Here is an 18,235-nt window from a genome sequence, read left to right as displayed (position 1 = left end):
CAGATGGCTAAGTGGTAAAGAATCTGCCTGCTGGAGTTGCAGGAGACAGATACCCTGGAGGAGGAAATGACAACCCACTCCAGTAGTCTTGCCTGGAGAAGCCCGTGGACAGAGGAGCCTGGTGGGCTACAGTCCATGGGGTTGCAAAGAGTCAGACATGACTGAGCCACTGAGCATGCAGGCATGGACAAATGCCAATTAAAAGTAGGAAAAATATACCTTAATTTCCCCCAGTACAAAAAAGAGAAAGACTCTCCTCCTCTTTGCTTTTCTTAAAGCATTTACTTTAGAAAACATGTAACTGAATTCTTTTTCTGCCCTTTTGAGATGCATGTAAATCTTTTTAAAGCTATATAGGCCTCTTGCCAGTTTTACCACTCAGGGATGTCTTTCTCAGGACCTGGGAGTGGTCTGTTTGAAATGTAATTATTAAGAAAGATAGAGCCCTTGTCTCCCAGTTTCTTTGGAAGAGCAGGAGCTGGTCTCCAGCTCCAAGTTGCAAACCTCCCTCCTCTTATAAAGATATGAGAAATTTATTTTTCCTTTGAATAAAGGCAGTTAGCAAACCCAGGTTGGCTACCCCATTTCCCAGCTGAATTTAGGATGTCCCTTGTGTGACAAATAGTGCTGTCAAGTCCTCTTGCTTGAGAAGTAGTTATTGATTATCTTGAGAAAATGTATGCAGTGAGTTGTATCCGCTTCACTGTGTAAAAGTGTAAGACTTCTTTTCGTCTTTGCAAACTCTTGAGCTGCTTGCCCATGACATTCTGGTTTAATTCTCGCCCAATTAAAAAATTTTTTTCTTCCTTGTCTACCCTTATGGACGGGTTTTCTAGGCTGGTGGGAGATTTTGTTTTTAATTATATTTATTTTACAGGGGTTACTTGTTTCCGAGGTCTGTTTGCCACGGCCCCAGTTATCTGTGACTCTCTTGGTAACCATGGCCACTGTGCCCTGGTGGTCATTTTTCAGGTCTCCATCACTAGAATGGGAACTCTTTGAGGATGGACTAAGCCTAGTCATTTTGGAACCCTGCTGCCAGCACAGTGCCTAGGTGTTAGTTGAATGAAGGAATTAAAGAAAGAATAAATAAATGAATGATTCTGAGGAGCACCCCACCCCTACGATCGCATAGGCTCTGAAAAGAAAAAGAATATAGATTCAGGCACACTCAACAGTTGCTCAAAATCAAGCCAAACCAAATCAGACTATAAACCACTTTAAAAGACTGAAATTATAGGAATCAAGTACCGATTATACAAAACAAAGGCTAGTGAGCAGGGTGGACCAAGCCTTGTCTGGCCTTTGAAGTGGGAGACCCAGTCCATGGAGATTGGGAAGATAGAGGAGGGATGCTGAGGGTCAAAGACAGGGGGAGGCTGGGAGCCTTTCTGCTTTTCCTGGGGCTGAGTGGTTTTTTAGTGATGGGCTTACTGGCATTCTCTTCTCTGGATAGCCCAGGCTTATCAAGGAGCAGACCCAGGTGGGGAGTCCCAGGAAGCCCTAGAAGCCCCCAAGACCCTCCGCCCCACTGACCCGGAGTCCTTGTAGTAGAGGGAAGTCAAGCAGAGGCTCAAAGATACTGTCGTCCTCCGGATGTGGGACTAGGGGCTCTGGGGTCCCCGGAGAGCTGGTCTGGAACCAGAGGTTCTCGTAGGACTTGGGACTGGGGGAGAGGCCCTCCAAGAGGGGCTGAGTTGAGTCGCAGCGGAGGTAGTGCCCAGGCCCTGGGCCCGTGGGGCTGCCCAGCACCTGCACGTAAAGCACCTGGTCGCTGTTGCCAGGCTGGGGCTGAGGCTGAGCGGAGGGCACTCTTGGGTCCCCCTGGAGCACATAGGCCTGGACAAGGGTGGAGAGGCTACCGGGCCCTGAGCTGGCATTGGACTCCCAGGGCCCTGGCTTCTTCTCTTCCTCCTCCAGCACCGTGATCTTGGTGATGGGTGGCATGCCGGGGTCCCGAAGGCTGGGCAGCTGTAAGATATCCTGACATAAAGATGTGTGGTGAGGGCCTGGTTTGTTTCAGATGTCTGTTCCAGCCACTGTCCCTTCCTGCACTGGGGTGGTGGGGGGACATTCCTGCTGTTCCTTGCTGGAACACAAAGGGTTATTCAGGGGATGCAAAGCACCTCATATGTGCCGGACACGTGCTATGTGCTGTTCAGACTTAGCCCAGTGAATCTCCCCAGTGCTTTTGTGTGTGATTTGTCCCATTTCACAATGAGGTGACTGAGGCTTTGAAATGGGTGGAGCTGGGATTCACACTCAGGTCTGCTTTGCTCTATAAAGAGGTGAAGTGATGGGAAGGCCTGAGTACTCATTCTTGGGGGAGTTTCCCTTCACTTTGAGCCTGGGGTAGGAGCCTAACCCTCAGACCCATTTCCCTCTCCCTCCAGTGTTCTCACCTCCGCCGTGATGGTTGGCACCCAGGAACCCAGGCTGCTGCGGGCTGGGTCCGGGACACTCGGCCAGAGGGAATACTTCCTGCTGGAGAAGAGGGCAGGTGAAGGCTGGGTCAGCATGCCCTCCCGTCCTCCCAGCATTTCTCCCACCTTCTCCCAGCAGCAGAAGGGATGACCCCTTCGTGCAGAGAGGAGAAGGAGGGGGGCCTGACTCCCAGACCTGAACCCTGTGGCCTGGCAAGTCTGAGAGGAGCCAGCCTTGCTCACCTGGGCCTTCAGTTCCCTTCGGCAGGGTTACCTGGGTGTCAGGTCTCTCAGAAGGACTCACCTGGGTCTGCAGCAGAACTGGGCAGCCCCACAGAGGCAGATGAGCAAGACCAGGAGGCCGAACAGGCCCAGGAGGATGTGCAGCTCAGACTCCTCTGTGGTGAGGGGAAAGCCAAGAGAGGTAAGAGTGCGTGCAGGTGAGACTGAGCCTCCGCCCTCAGACTGGGCTCCAAGGGCAGGGCTGGGCCTCGGCCCTCAGACTAAGATCCAAGGGTAGTGCTGGCTCTTCCCACTCAGGGACCCAGGCAAGGCTTATCTAGTTTCACAGTGGCAGTCTTTTGGGTTAGGCCTCCTCCCAGCAGCTTTCCCTGACCAGTCCCCATTCTCCCCTTACCTAGAGTCAAGGTCATCAGGGTGAGGCTTGTGCTGTTGGCGGCCCACACCTGGCTGGCGGCCATGAGTTGGACATGGTACAAGCTAGAAGGCTCCAGGCCACGGAGGACAAAGCTGTGGGTGGAGGCATTCAGGACAGTGGCTGGGAGTAGAGGAGACTCGTGAGCCTGGGCCTGGCTGCTGAACCTCCCCAAGGCCTCTGAGCACCCCCTCCCAGGCCTTCTGGGGCTGCGGGTCGCTGAGGATAGACTCACAGAAGGACTGGTCCTGAGTGTTGGTCCAGAAGATGGTGTAGTGGGTAAGGGGGCTCTTCCCCAGCTCAGGGGCCTCAGGCACCCACTCCAGCTGGGCCCACGTCTTGCCAATGTGCCTGAGATGCAACTCTGGGCCATGGGAGGGGGCTGCCGGAAGAGAGAGATGCAGGGGCTGATGGGGAGTGGGGTGGGGATGAGGGAACCCAGTTGGACTTCTTGTGGCTCCCCAGACCCAAGAACTGGGACACTTTGTGGGGGTGGGTGGTATAAGAAAGTTCAGGGGGACTCATATCCAAGCCTCGTTTTCCCAGGAACTTTCACTGAATCCCATTGACTGCTAATAAGTTGCTGAGCTGAGATTTAAACCTGCTTTTCTTTGACTCGAAGCCTTGCTTCCTGATTTCTGCCAGGCCTGGTTTTGTCTGGTTCACTGTTTGATTTCTGCCGCTCATGTGACACCTGTCCAGTTTTTGCCAGAATTGCTCCTTGAATTCTGCTGAGCTTACTTCCCAGTTTCCATTACCCCACCACCTGAGTTCTTTCCAGCTGCAGGGGTCTAGTGTAAGCCAGGGGTAATCTTAGGATTGAGAGAGACCGTTTTCTGGGCCAGAGGTAGGGGGGGCGGGGAGAAAAAGTTCTCTCCTAATTCCAGATTTTGGGGGGCCTAGAGAGGCCTTGAGAGAGAGGAGGGGATTCTGAAAAAAAGACTTAGTGGCTAACGAACCCATCTCTTGGGAGTAGGCATAGATATGCTGGGAGGGTCCCTTGGTGTCCTGGTACAGGGGGGTCACAGTGATCTCGTAGAGCTGAAAGGGCCTGATGTTCTCTGTAGAGAGAAAATGGGGTGGGCACTCTGGTTAGGGGCCAGCCTCTGATGATGGCTGGGGGCTAACCTTAGACTTCAGGGATAACCTGAGCTTCGTTCTTCAGGTCTGGCCTCTGCAGTCTCTTCTTCAGATCATTTGCTTGGGGGTAAGGGGCCACAAGTGGGAGAGAGAGAGCTAGAAAGGTGGCAGAGTCACGGCTAGAAAGAGAGGCTCCAGTTAGACTGCAGGAAGAACTTCCAGATTCGGAGGACGTGCGATGAGAATGGTGCAGGAACAGGGCAATATACATCTTTAGGGTGGTTCAGGCAGATAAAATGCTCCCCCTGCTCCCCAGCCCTGCCCATCTGCCCAGCCCCCAGGCCTGTCTCACCCTGCAGCAAGGTCCCTGCAATGCTTCCGTTATGCTCCATCCTCCAGGTCATAGGACTGCCGTTGGGGCTGGGGGGACTGAGGCCCCACTCAATCACATAGCCCTGAGGTTGAGGACTGGGGGGCTCCCAGCCCACCCAGAGGCTATGAGGGTCTCGAGCGGTGGTGTGGAGTCTGCCCAGGGGTGGGCCTGGAGATAGAGTAGGAGATGATGTGAAGATGAGAAGAAAGGCCCTAGAGCTAGAAACCTGGGTTCAAGTCTGGCCTTTGCAACTTACAAGCTGGGTGACCTTGGGTAAGACAATATCTGAGCCTCAGATTCCTCATCTGTAAGGTGGAAAGGATGATAATAAAGTTGTTACCATGGAGGGTCATGGTGCAGAGTAAGTGAGATGGTACATGAAACAGGCCTGCTGTGGTAATTAATGATGAAAGCTCACCCTGTGTGGTTCTCTGTGTGTATTAATTCACTGAGTCTGCTAACAGTCCCAATGGGGGCTCGACTACTGTCCCCAACTTAGCAATAAGAAAATGGAGACAGAGAGGTTAAGGGACTGGTCTAGGGTCACATGGCTGGGAAATGGGAATACTAGCTCTTGTTATTGTTAATCTCACTTCATGAAGACCCGTGTTCAGGGGCATCTGAGGGTGAGAGTGACTGATCCCCTGAGAATGAACAGTTAACTGAGGGACTATTTTTTTTTTTAATATTTATTTATTTGGCTGTGCTAGGTCATGGTTAAAGCATAGGGGCTCTTTGATCTTTGTTGCAGCTTGCAGGATCTTTAGTTCTGGCATGTGGGATCTAGTTCCCTGACCAGGGATCAAACCTGGGCCCCCTGCATTGGGAGTCTTAGCCATTGGACTGCCAGGGAAGTCCTAGGGACTATGTTTTAGCTGGAAAACATTAGAACTTTGTCTCCCATTTCCTTGGCAGAATAGACTCTATGTGTGTGTGTGTGTGTGTGTGTGTGGGTAGGCACTGCCACCAGCTTAACTTGGTTCTGGCTAGTGATAATAATAGTCGCTAACACATACGGAACAGTTACTTTGTGTAGGCACAGGTCTAAACTCATGTAATCTTCACAGCAATGCTTTGAGTTAGACACTGTACCATTCCCATTTGCGAGATGAGTAAACTGAGGCTAGGGAGGGTAAGTAACTTGCCCAGATCTCATTGCTAACAAGTAACAGGATTAGATTTGAACCCAGGCAGTCTAGCCTCTGAATTTACTTGCTTAACCACCATACTGTACTAGCTGTGGGCCCTCTTTACCTCTGCTTTCCAAGAAAACCACGGGGGTGGGATGCGAGGTCCCAGCTGTGTTATAGGCCTTAAGGACCACCTCCCGGGCTTCTGAAGGCAGTTGGAAGGTACAGTTCAGCTCCGTGGTGTCACAGAGGGTTGGCTCTGCCCCAGCCTGGTCTGAGGGTCTCCAGGAAACCAGGTAACCTTGGATCTGTCCGCTGTCTTCTTCCAGGGCTATTGGCTGTTAGTGGGCATAGGAGGAAAAAGATAAGGAGATGCGCAGCTCATCCTGAGTAGGGGAGAGCTTCTAGATGGAGTGTCCGTGTCCCTGGAACTGAGCCACCCAGACTGGGAGTCAGTCCTCTTCCCTCCCTCCCTGCCTTCTCCCCCGTGCTAGGTCCTAGAAGAGAGGAAAGGATAAAGTAACTCAGTGTGAGCAGCAGGCACCTAACAAGGTGAGTCCTGCATTGTAGTCTCTGCAGAAGGGCACTGCCCAGCTTCCTGGTGCACTACCCAGCAAAGTGTGTGCAGATCACGTACACATCCAAGCCTGCCAGGCCTGCTGGAGTCCTGAGCCCCAGCTTGCAGGGGTCTGTTTAAATCTGAAGAGGTGGAGGGATGGCCTTCAGAGGGGGTTACCTTCCAGAACAGCTGCACGGTCACCGTCTCGGGGTCCAGCTGCCTCTGCCGCCACCACGTGTCCAGTCTGACGATGGGGGCTGTGGAGCGAGCAGGAGGGGAGGGTCAGGGAGGGCCCCGGAGGCCAGCCTGGATCCTGATGGCTGCTCCCAGCCCCTCACCACCTGCTCACCCCGTTGTGCGGTGGTCAGCTCCAGGCTGGGGCTCCATTCGCTCCAGTGGCCGGGCAGGCGCCAGCGGGTGCAGCGTATTTGCAGGGTGTAGGCTGTGGATGGGAGGAGCCCGCAGAGTTCATACTGGGAGGTCCTGGCGGGCAGGGCGCTCACCTGGTGGAAGACAGGCATGGCTGTCAGCCTGGACCTCTGTGCCCTTCGGGGCCAGCTCAGTTTACCCTCCCCTCAGCCACCCCCAACCCAGGCCCCTCAGGTTGCCCTCTGCCTCACCAGGTCCCAGCCGGCTTCTCCAAGCCGAGGCTGGTGGCGCAGCTCACACTTCTGTTCTATGTACAGACTTGGCCTCCAGGTCTCCCAGCGCAGCCTCAGGCAGCCTGGCTGAGGCGGGGCCACCGCAGGGCTGGGCTCCAGGGCCCACAGTGTGGGGGGCTCCAGTTTCACTGCAAGGAGAGGGGTTATCGGACACTTCCTCTGCTTCATCCTCCAGGGCTCTGTTCTGGCTTCCCCTGTCTTCCTGTCTGTGGTTCCATTTCTTCTCTGGGTCTCCATTCGTGGGACCTCTATATCTTCCCATCTCTCTCTGTGTCTCTTCATCTCTGTGTTGTCCTGTTTCTGCAGGTCTGTCTCTGTCCATGAGCCTGTTTCTCTCTCTGTTTCCTCTTCTTGCACTGGTTGTTCCCTCGGTCTGGAGCACTTACCTTCCGAATATACAGTGTCTTGCTCCCTCATTTCCTCCAAGGATCTTCTCAAATGTCGTCTTCTCAGTGAGGCCTTCCCTGACGTCCTTCTCCCCAGCTGTCCCTACCCCATCCCCTGCTTCATTTCCTCATCACACATACCATTACCTGACATGTTATTATTCTTTGCCCACCAGAATGTAAGTGGGCAAAATTTCGGGGGCACGATTTTTGCTGTGTTGTTTACTGCTGTATCCCCAGCCCCTAGAACAGTGCCTAGCGCAGAGTGGGCGCTTCAGGAAATTTGCTGAAAGAATGAATGAGTGTGTCTCCTTGCCTGTGTTTCTTCCACATCCCTGTCTGCATCTCCAAAGCTCTGGCTTCAATTGAATCCCACATTATTTTTCTCCCTTCTCTTCCTCCAGGTCTTTCAGCATCTTATTGTCTGTCCCTGGGTCTGTGTTTCCCTCCCTGTGCCTCTCTGAGTCTGCTCATGGTGGGGACCTCTCTCCTCCCCCACACCCAGCGTCACCCACCAACGTCCATGGGAGCCAGGCAGAGCTTTGGGGAAGCGCTGGTCCCCAGCGCGTTCCTGGCCTGCACCCAGATGCTCATGTTCTGGTACAGCTGCAGGTGTTTGCGGGGGATGGAGCAGTGGCTCTGCCTGACTTCCGGCACGCAGTCAGGGATGGAATCCTTCTGCGTCTGGCATTTGTCCTGGCTCCTGCCAATGGGCCAGGCTTGGATGTAAAGTGGGGGCAGAAAGCCAAGCTCCCTCCTCCTCCCTATCTCCGCCTTGGCTTTCCACCCCAACAGTCCTACCCGCGGTCTGTCCCAGAACCCAAAGCAATGGGCTGGCATAAGGACCCTTACTCACTTGAAGCTCTTCAGGGTGAAGCTGGTGGACAGGTGGGTGTTGGGGCCTGGCTCCCACTGACAGATGAGGCTGTTGGTTGTGAGGTTCATGATGCAGGATAGGTTGTAGGGTGCAGTGGGAGGGTCTGTGGGTAGGGTGGAGAGAGTGAGGGCTTCAGGTAAGACCACTCGGAAAGCTCCCACTGGGACCAGTTGGGCATTTCCTTGCCCTGGGTCTCCATGGTAAGTGGGTTGCCAACCCACCTGCCATGCCTTTGTCTCCATGCAGAGTGATCCCAGAAGGGCAGCCCTGGGATAAGCTAAGTTATCCACATGTACATGGACAAGTAAACAGAGCCTCCAACCCTCTCAACTCTGCCCTTTTTGACAGTAACAGTGTAGTGTCTGGGTTTTCATCCTGATTCTGCCACTCATTAGTGGTGTGATCTTGAAGTCACCTAATGGCTCTGTGCCTCAGTTTCCTCATCTGTAAAATGGGGGTAATGGTAATATACCTACCACTTAGGGTTATTGTGAGGGCTGAGTGACTTACTAGGTATACAGTGCTCAGAGCAATGCCTGGCATATATGAGTGCTCTGTAAATCTTAACTTTCACTATTATTGATTCTTAAACAAGAACCTTGGTCTCTGTTTTTCATTATGCATTGGCTCAGCACAAATCCATCCTTCCTCAGTTTGAGCAGAAGGCTGAGACTGGGGTAGGGGTAGAATCTAGGAGCATGCCCACCTTGTTGAGAATGGCCTCCCTGGAGACACCTTCCTGTGGCTGGGGAGTTGGGCTTACTCGGCAGCCATATGGAGTAGTGGTTACTGGTTTTTGAGCCACACTGCTTAATAAAAAGCTTTATTCCATCCTTATTAATTTATGACCTCTAGTATGCAACTTTGCTAATGGTAAGGAACCCACCTGCCAATGCAGGAGACATAAGAGACACGGGCTCTATCTCTGGGTCAGGAAGATCCCCTGGAGAAGGAAATGGCAACCCATTCCAGTATTCTTGCCTGGAAAATACCATGGACAGAGCAGACTACAGCTCATAGGGTCGCAAAGAGTTGGACACAACTGAGCAACTAACACACACACAGCATGCCACTTACCCTCCCTGACCCTCAGTTTCCTCATCTGTGAAATGGGGCTATGTAATACTACCCACTGGTAGGGAAAATGTGATATCATGCTTATAAAGTACTTATTGAGCAAGAACTCAAGAAAGAATAGCTCTTATTAGTATTGGCAGGAGGGCATTGGAGGCAGAGTGGGGGGATGGCCGCAGGAACTCACAGCCCGCCTGTAGCTCAGCCTGGTCCAGGATCTGCAGGCTGTTGCCCCAGTGCAGGCAGCAGGAGAGAAGGACCCGAGAGTGGTTGAGGTGGGGCAAGGTGATGGTGGACTGCAGGGTCCCGTTCGGCAGGTGCTGCCGCCTCTCCCTGGGATGAAGCTCCGGTTCCAGTTTCCATACAACTCGCCAGTCGGTGCCCAGGTGGCTGCAGTTCCGGTTGATGATGCAGGAGGCCGTGACTTGATCTCCCAGGCGGACGATGGGGGCTGAGAGGAGGATATGCCCACACTGCTCCAGGCCTGGGGTGGAAGAGAACGGGTCGTAAGTGACTCCTCTGTCCAGCAGAGCTGGCCTCCTAGACTCAGTACCTTTACCTTGCTTTACCCTCCAAGATTCGTGGGGGCAGGTGCTGGAATGGCAAGGATGTGTGCGGAGATTGGGAGAGGCTCTCGAGTTGAGATGGAGATAGTGGTGTGGGGGTAAATGTTTATCAACCTGCTATACAGAGGGAAACGGCTCCTGGCTTGTAGCCTGGGCTGCTTTCCCTGGTGTAAGTATTCCTACCATGGCTGATTTCAAGCTACCAGGCTGACATCACTTAGTGTGAACTTGGAAAGAGAGGTACACAATCAGGGCTTGCAAGCCAACTCCGACACGCCACCGGATGGAGACCAGTCCCTCCCCAACAATGGCGACACCATGGTTAGAATGATAAGAAGCCCGCAGCCACAGCAATCCTTCCAGAATTCATATCTGATTGTTACCCCATCATGACCACAGCACTTCAACGGTACGTTATTCTTCTGAAAGGCAGTACGCTGTGATGGATAAGAGCGTGGATGTTGGAACTAGACTGCCTAGATTTAGAACCTGGTTCTGCTGCTGCTGCTAAGTCGCTTCAGTCGTGTCTGACTCTTAGTGACCCCATGGACTGCAGCCCACCAGGCACCTCCGTCTGCTTAGTAATTTTGTGACCTTGATGTTACCCAGACTTTCTGTGCCCTGGTTTTCTCATCTGTGACATGAAGATAAAAAAGTCCTTAACTTAGTGATGTTGGGAGGATTAGATGTGAGAATATGCGTAAGGCACTCAGAACAGTGCCTGACACGTAAGTATTTCCTGCTATGATTAGGTTAAAGACTCAGATCCTTCGTCTCACAGCCCAAGACTTAGATCCTTCTCACAACCCTTGTGGCCTGGCCCCTGCCTAACCCTCCTGGTTCCAGCCCAGACCATTGTGTCTCAGCTCCAGTCCCTCTAGCCTACATGCTATTCTCTGGAAAGGCCACGCTCCCTCCAGTCTCCCCATCTTCGTACCTGTTGATCCTTTTGGAGGTGCTCCTTTTCGTTTCTGCCACCCCTCTTTCACCTGGATGACATTCAGGCATCTTGCGAGGAACCAGACCGGGTTCTGACCAATCAGACCATGACAGCCCCCTGAACTTTCCCAAAGCTCATATCTTTCGTAATTAGAGAGTCACGTGATGATTTGCTACTCTGTACCCCCGGCTAGACCGTAGGTTCTGCGAGGCCAGAATCCCTGGCTGTTTCGCTCACTACTGCATTCCCAGAGCCTAGCGCCGAGCAGGCCCTTGGTGAGTATGTGTGGAATAAGAGCAAGCACCGGACCTTGCCCACAATGCCTTCTCTCCTCTCCCAGCTGTTCTGCAGCCCATTTTGCTGATGGGGATGCTGAAGCCCCAAGAGGAGGAGCAATTTGTTCAGGGTCACAGAGCAAGTTTATAGGCCTCCCATCACATCACAGACTCAGAATTTCAGACCAGAAGGACTCTTGCCAACTGTTTACTTCAAAACTCCACGTAATACCAAGTCATCTACCCACGGGGCTACCAAGTCATCTACCCACGGGGCTAGGATGATCTGTTTTTGATGGCTTGCCAGCTGAGAACATTTTTTATATTTCTAGAGAGTGAAAAACCAAACCAAACACCAGATAAGCAAGAACATGCCACAGAGACTGTATGTGGCCTGCAAAGCTGAAAATTACATCAAAGTTTGCTGACCTCTGCTGGGCCTTGGCTTGCATACCCCCAGAGATAGGAGGCTCCACACCTCTCAAGATAGTCTCCATAGTCTGGAGAGCTCTGCCTGGGGTTCATATTTTTTTAAAACATTATTGTTATTTTTTTGGCAGTACCATGTAGCATGTAGGATCTTAGTTCCATGACCAGGAATTGAACCGTGCTCCCTGCAGTGCAAGTACAGAGTCCTAACCACTAGGGACTCCACCAGGGAAGCCAGGGAAGTCCTGGAGATTCTTTGCTTCAGGATTAAAGCTGCCTTCTCACGGCTTCCACCCTGATCCCTCTACTGCCCATGAAGGCTGCACAGGACTCAGAGGTTTCTTCTGACAACCTGGTAGAGATTCGCAGATAAGACCCTGGTCTTGTGCACCTTCCCCAGGCTGGCTAGCCCAGGTTCTCTCACCTTTACTCAGAGGTGGTGGTTTGCCGGCAGAGGTCTGTGCGTGGGAGCCCAGCTACCCTGCATCTGTGGCCCAGTCGATTCTTTGGGGATTCTCTGGGAACCCCAGGAGCACTGTGACAATGCAGGGAAATGACTCCCTCCTCCACCCCCAGCATCTCTCCCTGTGATCCCCACCCCCCCATGGCACCTTCATCCCTGACCACACTCACTTCTGGGGAGCAGGAGGATGATCAGAGCAGCTCCCACCAGGCTCCAGGCTCCCAGCCCCACCATCGTGCTGGCTTGGTCCTCACCTGGAGGCAGAGGGGGTGGTGAAGGTCATGGGCTTTGGAGTCAGGGCTGAGCTTAGTCTTTGCTCTGCTACAGTGTGGCTTCAGACAGGTTACTTGACCTCTCTGAGCCTGGTTGCTCTGCAAAATGAAGGTAACAAAAACCTATGTTGCATAGGGTTTGGGGAGGAAGACCCAAAATGATGCAAGTCAAGGGCATCGCACAGTACCTGGCGCATAGGAAATGACTCTTAAATGACTGTTATTATTATATGTGCCTTTAAGGAGAGAGCAGGGAAGGGAGCCACGGGGAACACCATTCTTCCCGTTCCCTTCTGTTTTAGCCAGTCTCCCAGCCCGCTGAAAGCAAAGTCTGAGATGAAGGCTTGCCTACAGGTAGTTTATTTGGGGGAAGACTCCAGGAACAGAGTAAGGGAGTGGAGAGAATGAAACGGGTAAGAAGGAAAGCCAACACAAGGGTGCATCATCAAACTGAGGACAGCTGGGGCTCAATCCTGCTGGAATCTTGCAAGGAGCCACGCTGAACATGCCTCAGAACTTGGCTGGCAGACAGGATGGGAACATTGTCCACCAGTTCCTGCCCCTTGTTGGTCAAGGACTGTTCCTTGGGGTGTTAACTCCCTGGCACGTGTCACATTGCACATGTCTGAGTACCGGGCAGGTCCCCCAAGGTGAGCCATGCTCCAAGAGTCAGAGACGCTCACTGCCTGGCAGAAAGGGACAACTCCACAGAACAGCTGAGGACAGGCTGCACCTTGAAAAGCTGGCTTCCCCAGCAATGGCTAAAGGGAAGGGTGGGTTGAGAGGATACCCCAATTCTGGGCACAGACCTCTGGAGGCCTTCTGGGACCAGATATCCTGTGGTCATGGCGACAGTGCCCAGATGGAGGGAGCATTAGTACATTAATCTCAGGAAGTAAGCAAAGGTTTCTATTGCTGGGGTGGCTTCCAGCCTTTCCATTCTGCTCCCATTGGGGTCTTGGGGCCAGACACCTGGTCCTCCAGCACTAACTGACATCTGGGTGGCAGATCAGTGGGAATCGTTGACCAGCTTTTGTATGTACATACATGAACACATACATGTAGGTGGTGTCCCAGCCGATCCCCGGTGCTCAGAAAAGATTAAGCTTCTTTCTCTCCAAGACAGAGGAGTGAATAACAACTGCAGATACCCAAAGCTGTTTCTGCCTGCAGGGGTCTTACTTAAATCCCTGGTCCCTCCTTATTATATGTTGCAGGATCGGGATACCAGGTGCATGCTAGCCCCTGAGTCATCTTTTTGCACATCAGGAAAAAAGCATCCCTTCCTCTGGACAAATGCAGCTCCACACAAGGACCTGGCAACTAGAGAACAGGCTGGATTTCAGCCTCTACTTTCTGGGCAGCTTTGTGCAGTGAGAAACGCGCACAATTGTTCAGAGGACCCCAGTCTACCAGTTAGCGGTTGGCACCCTTGTTCCTCTGGCATCTGACTATCCACCAACGCACACTTGTTGGGGAAGATTTCGTCTCCTTGGCTCAGATTTCGGGACACTTGTGCCCGTTCCTGTGTATTTTTGATCATATCCTAGCCCTCCTGCCCGGTGAGGTACCGCTTCATCCCTCTCCACTGGCTCCCAGTGGGCAACCCAACCCCAAATCCCAAGGGCCCAGGCATCTTCTCCCTGGGTTGCCAGGGGTTGGCACATTTGGCATCAGTCCCTGGTCCACCCATGGCAGCCTTGGATGTTCCCCACCCCCGCCGAGCGGGATCTGGGACCAGGTGGAGCATGGTGTCACTTTCTGGGGGCCCAGCTTTGAGTCAGACCACCTGGTCTGAACTCCAGGTCCACCACTTACCAGCTTGGCGACCTTGGGCAGATTATTCCACCTTTCTGAGCCTCGGTTACCCCATCTGTGAAGGAAGGATAACAACAGCTCCCGCATCTCCGGTTTGGGGTGAGGATGAAGTGAGATGGTCCGTGATAAAGGCACTTAGCACGGAGCTTGCATAGAGGAAGCACTCCATGACCATGTAATTTTCATGTGCCATAAAGCAGGATACCACCTCATGGAATCAGCACGGTTTAGTACCTCTCTCCCCTGCTTACCAACTGTGTGGTCTCCGCCTTCTAGGACTGCCACCTTGCTTTTGTCTGTGTCACATTTCATGTTTCAAAGCCCCGTTTCTGGGTTCCCTGCTCCTTGGCCCCCCAGTCTCCCCCTTTGCTTCCAGCCATCCCTGCTCACTCTCTGGACTCTGGAGTCCCAGCACGCTATGTTGTCCCCTGGGGTCACTGCATCACCAACCCCTGCTCCCCACCACCTTTCTTCTTTCCTCTTCTTTCCATCCCATCGCACTCAGCCTTCTCGCCTCCCCCTTCTCCAGTTCACGCCTCTGTCTCCCCTTCACGTGAAGATTCTTTCCTTGGGAAGAGGGTTGGGGAGAGGAGGGGGCTGGGACAAAACAAGGGAGAGGACTTCCTAGATGTGGTTCAGACAGAGAAAGACAGGTGGAAAAAGTAGGAAAGTGGGGTGCACAAACCGAAATGCTGGAGAGAGATCACAGAGAGACAGACTGAGGTGGGGAGAGAAAGGAGCCTGAGGCAAGGGATGGTGGTACTCAGAGACACGGAACCCGGAGGCTGAGAGGAAACAGATACTCAAGAGAGTTTAAGACTTAAGAGACAAAAGGACCCTTGAGAGACAAAAAGAGAGGCATAGAGAGACTCTGAGACAGACAGACAGGAGCTCAGAGCCAAGCAAGCCAGAGAAGGGCTGAGGAGGAAAGAGAGAAATTTACATGGTGTGAAATTTACATGGAGACTGGAAGCAGTTAAGACACAGGTTGTCAGAGAGACTTGGAGGCAAATAATGAGTATAACTTTCCCTGAATCCAGCCCTTTCTTGAGCCCAGCTCAGTGTCCCAAAGAGATATTTGTCTGTCTGTGACTTCCCAAATGCAGTGCCCACCTCTCAAAAAAGTAGGGGCACCTTGGGAAAAAAGACTCAGTGTTGAGGGCTCCTGGTTCCCAGGGGTAAATTCTTAAGGCTGGAGTGCTGGTCCAAGGTCACCAAAGGGCGCACGCCCTTGGCAGAGCGGGGGGAGTGGACCTGAGACTCCAGGGTCCCATCATTCCCAGGCCCAGCCCTCCCAGGGGCTCCCCTACTCACGCTGGAGCCTGCGGCCGGCTGGGCACCCGCCGGCCTCCCGTCTCTGCTCTCCTCTTCAAGGCAAGTTCCTGAAAACAGCCGCAGCGGGCTTCTGTCCCCAACCCTGTCGTTAATGGCTCCGTCTCTGACAGGCGCAGGGGCTGCCGATTGCAACACCTGCCCAACTCCTTCCCTCCCTTGCATTGTTGACGCGGGCACGGGCAGCCCCTTCCTCCCAGGAAGGAGCCTGGGAGGGAAGCCGGCGAGGCCTGGGCAGCCTTCCTGCCTCGGGGGTCTTGAAGGGGCTGAGGGATGTGGCAACGTCGTCCCCCACCTCTGCCTCCGGATTTCCTGACTCAAAGCTTTGAGGCTGGCAGGGCCCAGGCTCCAACCTGCCTGGGTGCCATTCCTATGCCCCCACGCCCTGGGGGAACATCACTTGGAGACAGACCCTGGCTCGAAGGCTCACTTGGCCCTAAGCCTCTTTTTGGCACTGGGTTTGGGGCCCTGATCCTTGCAATATTCAAGGGGCGGCCTCTAAGGTTACAGGGAATTCTGGAACACGGTACCTTCCTCCCCGCTCCCCTCTGCATGGCATGTTCCCCCTGCTGCCCGAAGGCCTTGCAGATGGAGAAATATGGACTCTGGGGAGAAATACGGACTCTGGGCACAAGGAAGGGGTCACTCATGAGGCTCCGGTCTTCATAGGCTCACGAGACATTAATAATGTTCACTCACAGTAATTCTGCCAAACTGAATGCTTTTTCATTGAGTGAAACAGGCTACATTTTATGTCTTTCGTGGTCTGTATCCACGAATACCCTGCAGCTGTTTACGAATAATATTCTGTTCATTTTTCTGAAGAGGGTTTAGAGTGTTCACAGTTTCTTGGATTTATGACTAAGTAAAGATTAGGTACTAACACACCAGCGGAGGGTCCACACCATATGACGCATTTTAGGAAAAGTGAGCTTCTGAGTCTGTTTCGAGGGGGCAGACTTGGGTTCCGGTTCTGGTTCCAGTTCGAAATAGCCATCTGTCGGCAGCTACCTCTCTGAGGTGCCCCATAGGATCCACATGCTCAGCAAATCCCATCGACTCTTCTTTCAAAATATTAGAACCAGAATCCTGAGTAGGTAGGTACTCACTGTAAAGTTCAACTTGGCCACATGTTTGGATATTTTCCTGATGAAAAGTTGGAACATATAAATATCCCTTAAACCAACAACAGCCAGCTCTAAGCCATTCTTTCTCTTACCTGGATCACTGCAATGGCCCCCCTTCCCCTCCCCCTTCCATTCATCCTTGTCCTGCCCCCTGCCCCCACCCATCTATTGTTCCTTCAGTGGTCAGTGTGATGCTGATCGAACAGAAGTCAGTTCATGTCATCCTCTGCCCCAACTCCCAATGGCACTCATCTCACTCAAAGGCAAAGCCTTTTCAACAACCTACAAAGCCCTTTTTCATCCAGGGGTTCCCTCTGGCCCTTCTGTGATTATTCTCCCCCTTGCTGCTCTGCTCCAGCCATCCTGTTTTACTTTTTGGGCTCCCTCCTGCCTCCCGGCCTTTGCCCTTGCTGTTTCCTCTGCCTGGACTAATTTCCCCCAAATGACTATATGGGGCACTCTTTCCCCTCCATTTGAGCAGAAAGTGATTGCTCAAATGTCACTTTCTCATTGAAGCCCTTGCTGACCACCCTTTAAAAATTGCAACCACCCCTCACTCCCTAGCTCTCTTTCCCCTTTAATATTACCTCTTCACCATCTGACACTGGCTGTCCCTGCCGCCTAGAATGGAAGTTCCATGAGAGCAAGAGTTTTAGTCTGTTTTGCTTAAAAACTCATCTCCAGGATCTTCAACCCATCTGTCATGTGATGAGTCCTCGATACAGGTTTGTTGAATGAATGATTGAATGGATACACCTTCCCTCCACTTCACCAAACCTGCCCCCAATCCCTGCATACTTCATCTTTTTAAATGACACTACCCCAAGTCCCCCAACGCAGGGACCCGGGAGTCATTCTTCACACCCCTCCCTCACACCCTCACCTCCAGTTAGTTCCTAATGAAGGAGAGTGGGCTTTTGGTTCATCATTCAGTAAGCATGTTCCTAGAGCAGGTGCAGGGGCATGATGGTGCCTCTCAGGCTCGTTAAGAGCTGTGAAATCCATCTCTTCTCCCTGCCTTTGTCACATCCCCCCAGTCTTCACCTGGGTACCCTGCGGCCTCCCTGCCTGGCTGATCCCCCGTCACTTCTGGCTGCCTGCGTCTTGTCTGCCCTGAGCATCGCTCCAGGCTGGGTTGGGTGCACACCACCCCTTGGTGATCTTATAATGCGGCAGTGGCTGCTGGCAGCCTGCCTCCTCCGTTAAGACTGTGCACTCCTTGAGGGCAGAAACCACTTCTCCTCTCTGCCTCCAGCCTCAGCCCCGGGTGCACAGAGACCTCAGCGCAGGTCTACTGGGCTGCGGACTCCTGGCGAAGCTGTTTACCTCTCCAAGCCTCGGTTTCCTTGTCTGCCACAGGGATAACAACTCTTCCCACGGGGTGTTGTGAGGATTAAGGGAGCTATGGGAGGTACAGAGCCTCGCACAATCATGTAGCAGGATAACGATCACGTAGTAGGTGTTCAAGAAAAGTGCTTCCTGTGGCATTCAGCATGTCAGAGCAGGGTGTGGCCGATCTCACCTGTGCTCCGTTCTCCACTGAGAACCTGTACCAGGCAATGGAGCTGCAGCCACCGAAGTGAAAATTAGGCTTAAAGAAGAACTCTCCTTAGGTAAGAAGCACTGGCATATAGAAAGGTTAAGAGCAGGGGCTGAGGAGTAGACTGCTTAGATTTCCCTCTGAAGGCTGTGTGACCCTGGGCAGGTTGTTTGACCTCTCTGAGCCTCGGTTTCATCATCTTTAAAATGGGGATGAGGTTAGTATTTACCACAGGGGATCCTTGAGCGAAATCA

The 18,235-nt window shown here is 52.8% G+C and overlaps 1 protein-coding gene across 3 annotated transcripts; it reads right to left on the bottom strand.

Moving 5' to 3' along the window:
* Nucleotides 1-1,203: 1,203 nt before the first annotated feature.
* On the bottom strand, nucleotides 1,204-15,446 carry CSF3R (colony stimulating factor 3 receptor). Of its 3 annotated transcripts, none has more exons than XM_027537805.1 (17): nucleotides 15,297-15,446; nucleotides 13,983-14,037; nucleotides 12,063-12,263; nucleotides 9,407-9,703; nucleotides 8,125-8,248; nucleotides 7,784-7,971; nucleotides 6,841-7,010; nucleotides 6,570-6,723; nucleotides 6,398-6,477; nucleotides 5,786-5,999; nucleotides 4,511-4,699; nucleotides 4,038-4,139; nucleotides 3,314-3,460; nucleotides 3,061-3,201; nucleotides 2,728-2,821; nucleotides 2,403-2,484; nucleotides 1,204-1,983 (listed from the first exon to the last, which is right to left on the bottom strand). In XM_027537805.1, the coding sequence occupies exons 3-17, from the start codon at nucleotides 12,124-12,126 to the stop codon at nucleotides 1,504-1,506; spliced, it is 2,526 nt and encodes an 841-aa protein (XP_027393606.1). In that variant the 5' UTR covers nucleotides 12,127-12,263; nucleotides 13,983-14,037; nucleotides 15,297-15,446; the 3' UTR covers nucleotides 1,204-1,503. The 3 variants fall into 3 exon arrangements, with proteins under 3 accessions (XP_027393606.1, XP_027393605.1, XP_027393607.1); XM_027537804.1 differs by having other exon boundaries at nucleotides 12,063-12,146; XM_027537806.1 differs by having other exon boundaries at nucleotides 2,403-2,481; nucleotides 12,063-12,146.
* Between the last annotated feature and the right edge of the window lie 2,789 nt (nucleotides 15,447-18,235).

This window comes from Bos indicus x Bos taurus, chromosome 3 (assembly GCF_003369695.1).
Source record: "Bos indicus x Bos taurus breed Angus x Brahman F1 hybrid chromosome 3, Bos_hybrid_MaternalHap_v2.0, whole genome shotgun sequence".
In the NCBI taxonomy this organism is placed as follows: domain Eukaryota; kingdom Metazoa; phylum Chordata; class Mammalia; order Artiodactyla; family Bovidae; genus Bos; species Bos indicus x Bos taurus.
The sequence above is the reverse complement of the archived record's forward strand: the minus strand, read 5'-3'. Positions and strand labels throughout refer to the sequence as shown.

Coding starts and splice junctions, on each gene's coding strand:
- CSF3R (XM_027537805.1), bottom strand. CDS start 12,126: ATGGTGGGGCTGGGAGCCTGGAGCCTGGTGGGAGCTGCTCTGATCATC. Junction 7,011..7,783: donor CCTGGCTCCCATGGACGTTG/GTGGGTGACGCT, acceptor CTCTCCTTGCAG/TGAAACTGGAGCCCCCCACA. Junction 3,202..3,313: donor CACTCAGGACCAGTCCTTCT/GTGAGTCTATCC, acceptor CTCTACTCCCAG/CCACTGTCCTGAATGCCTCC.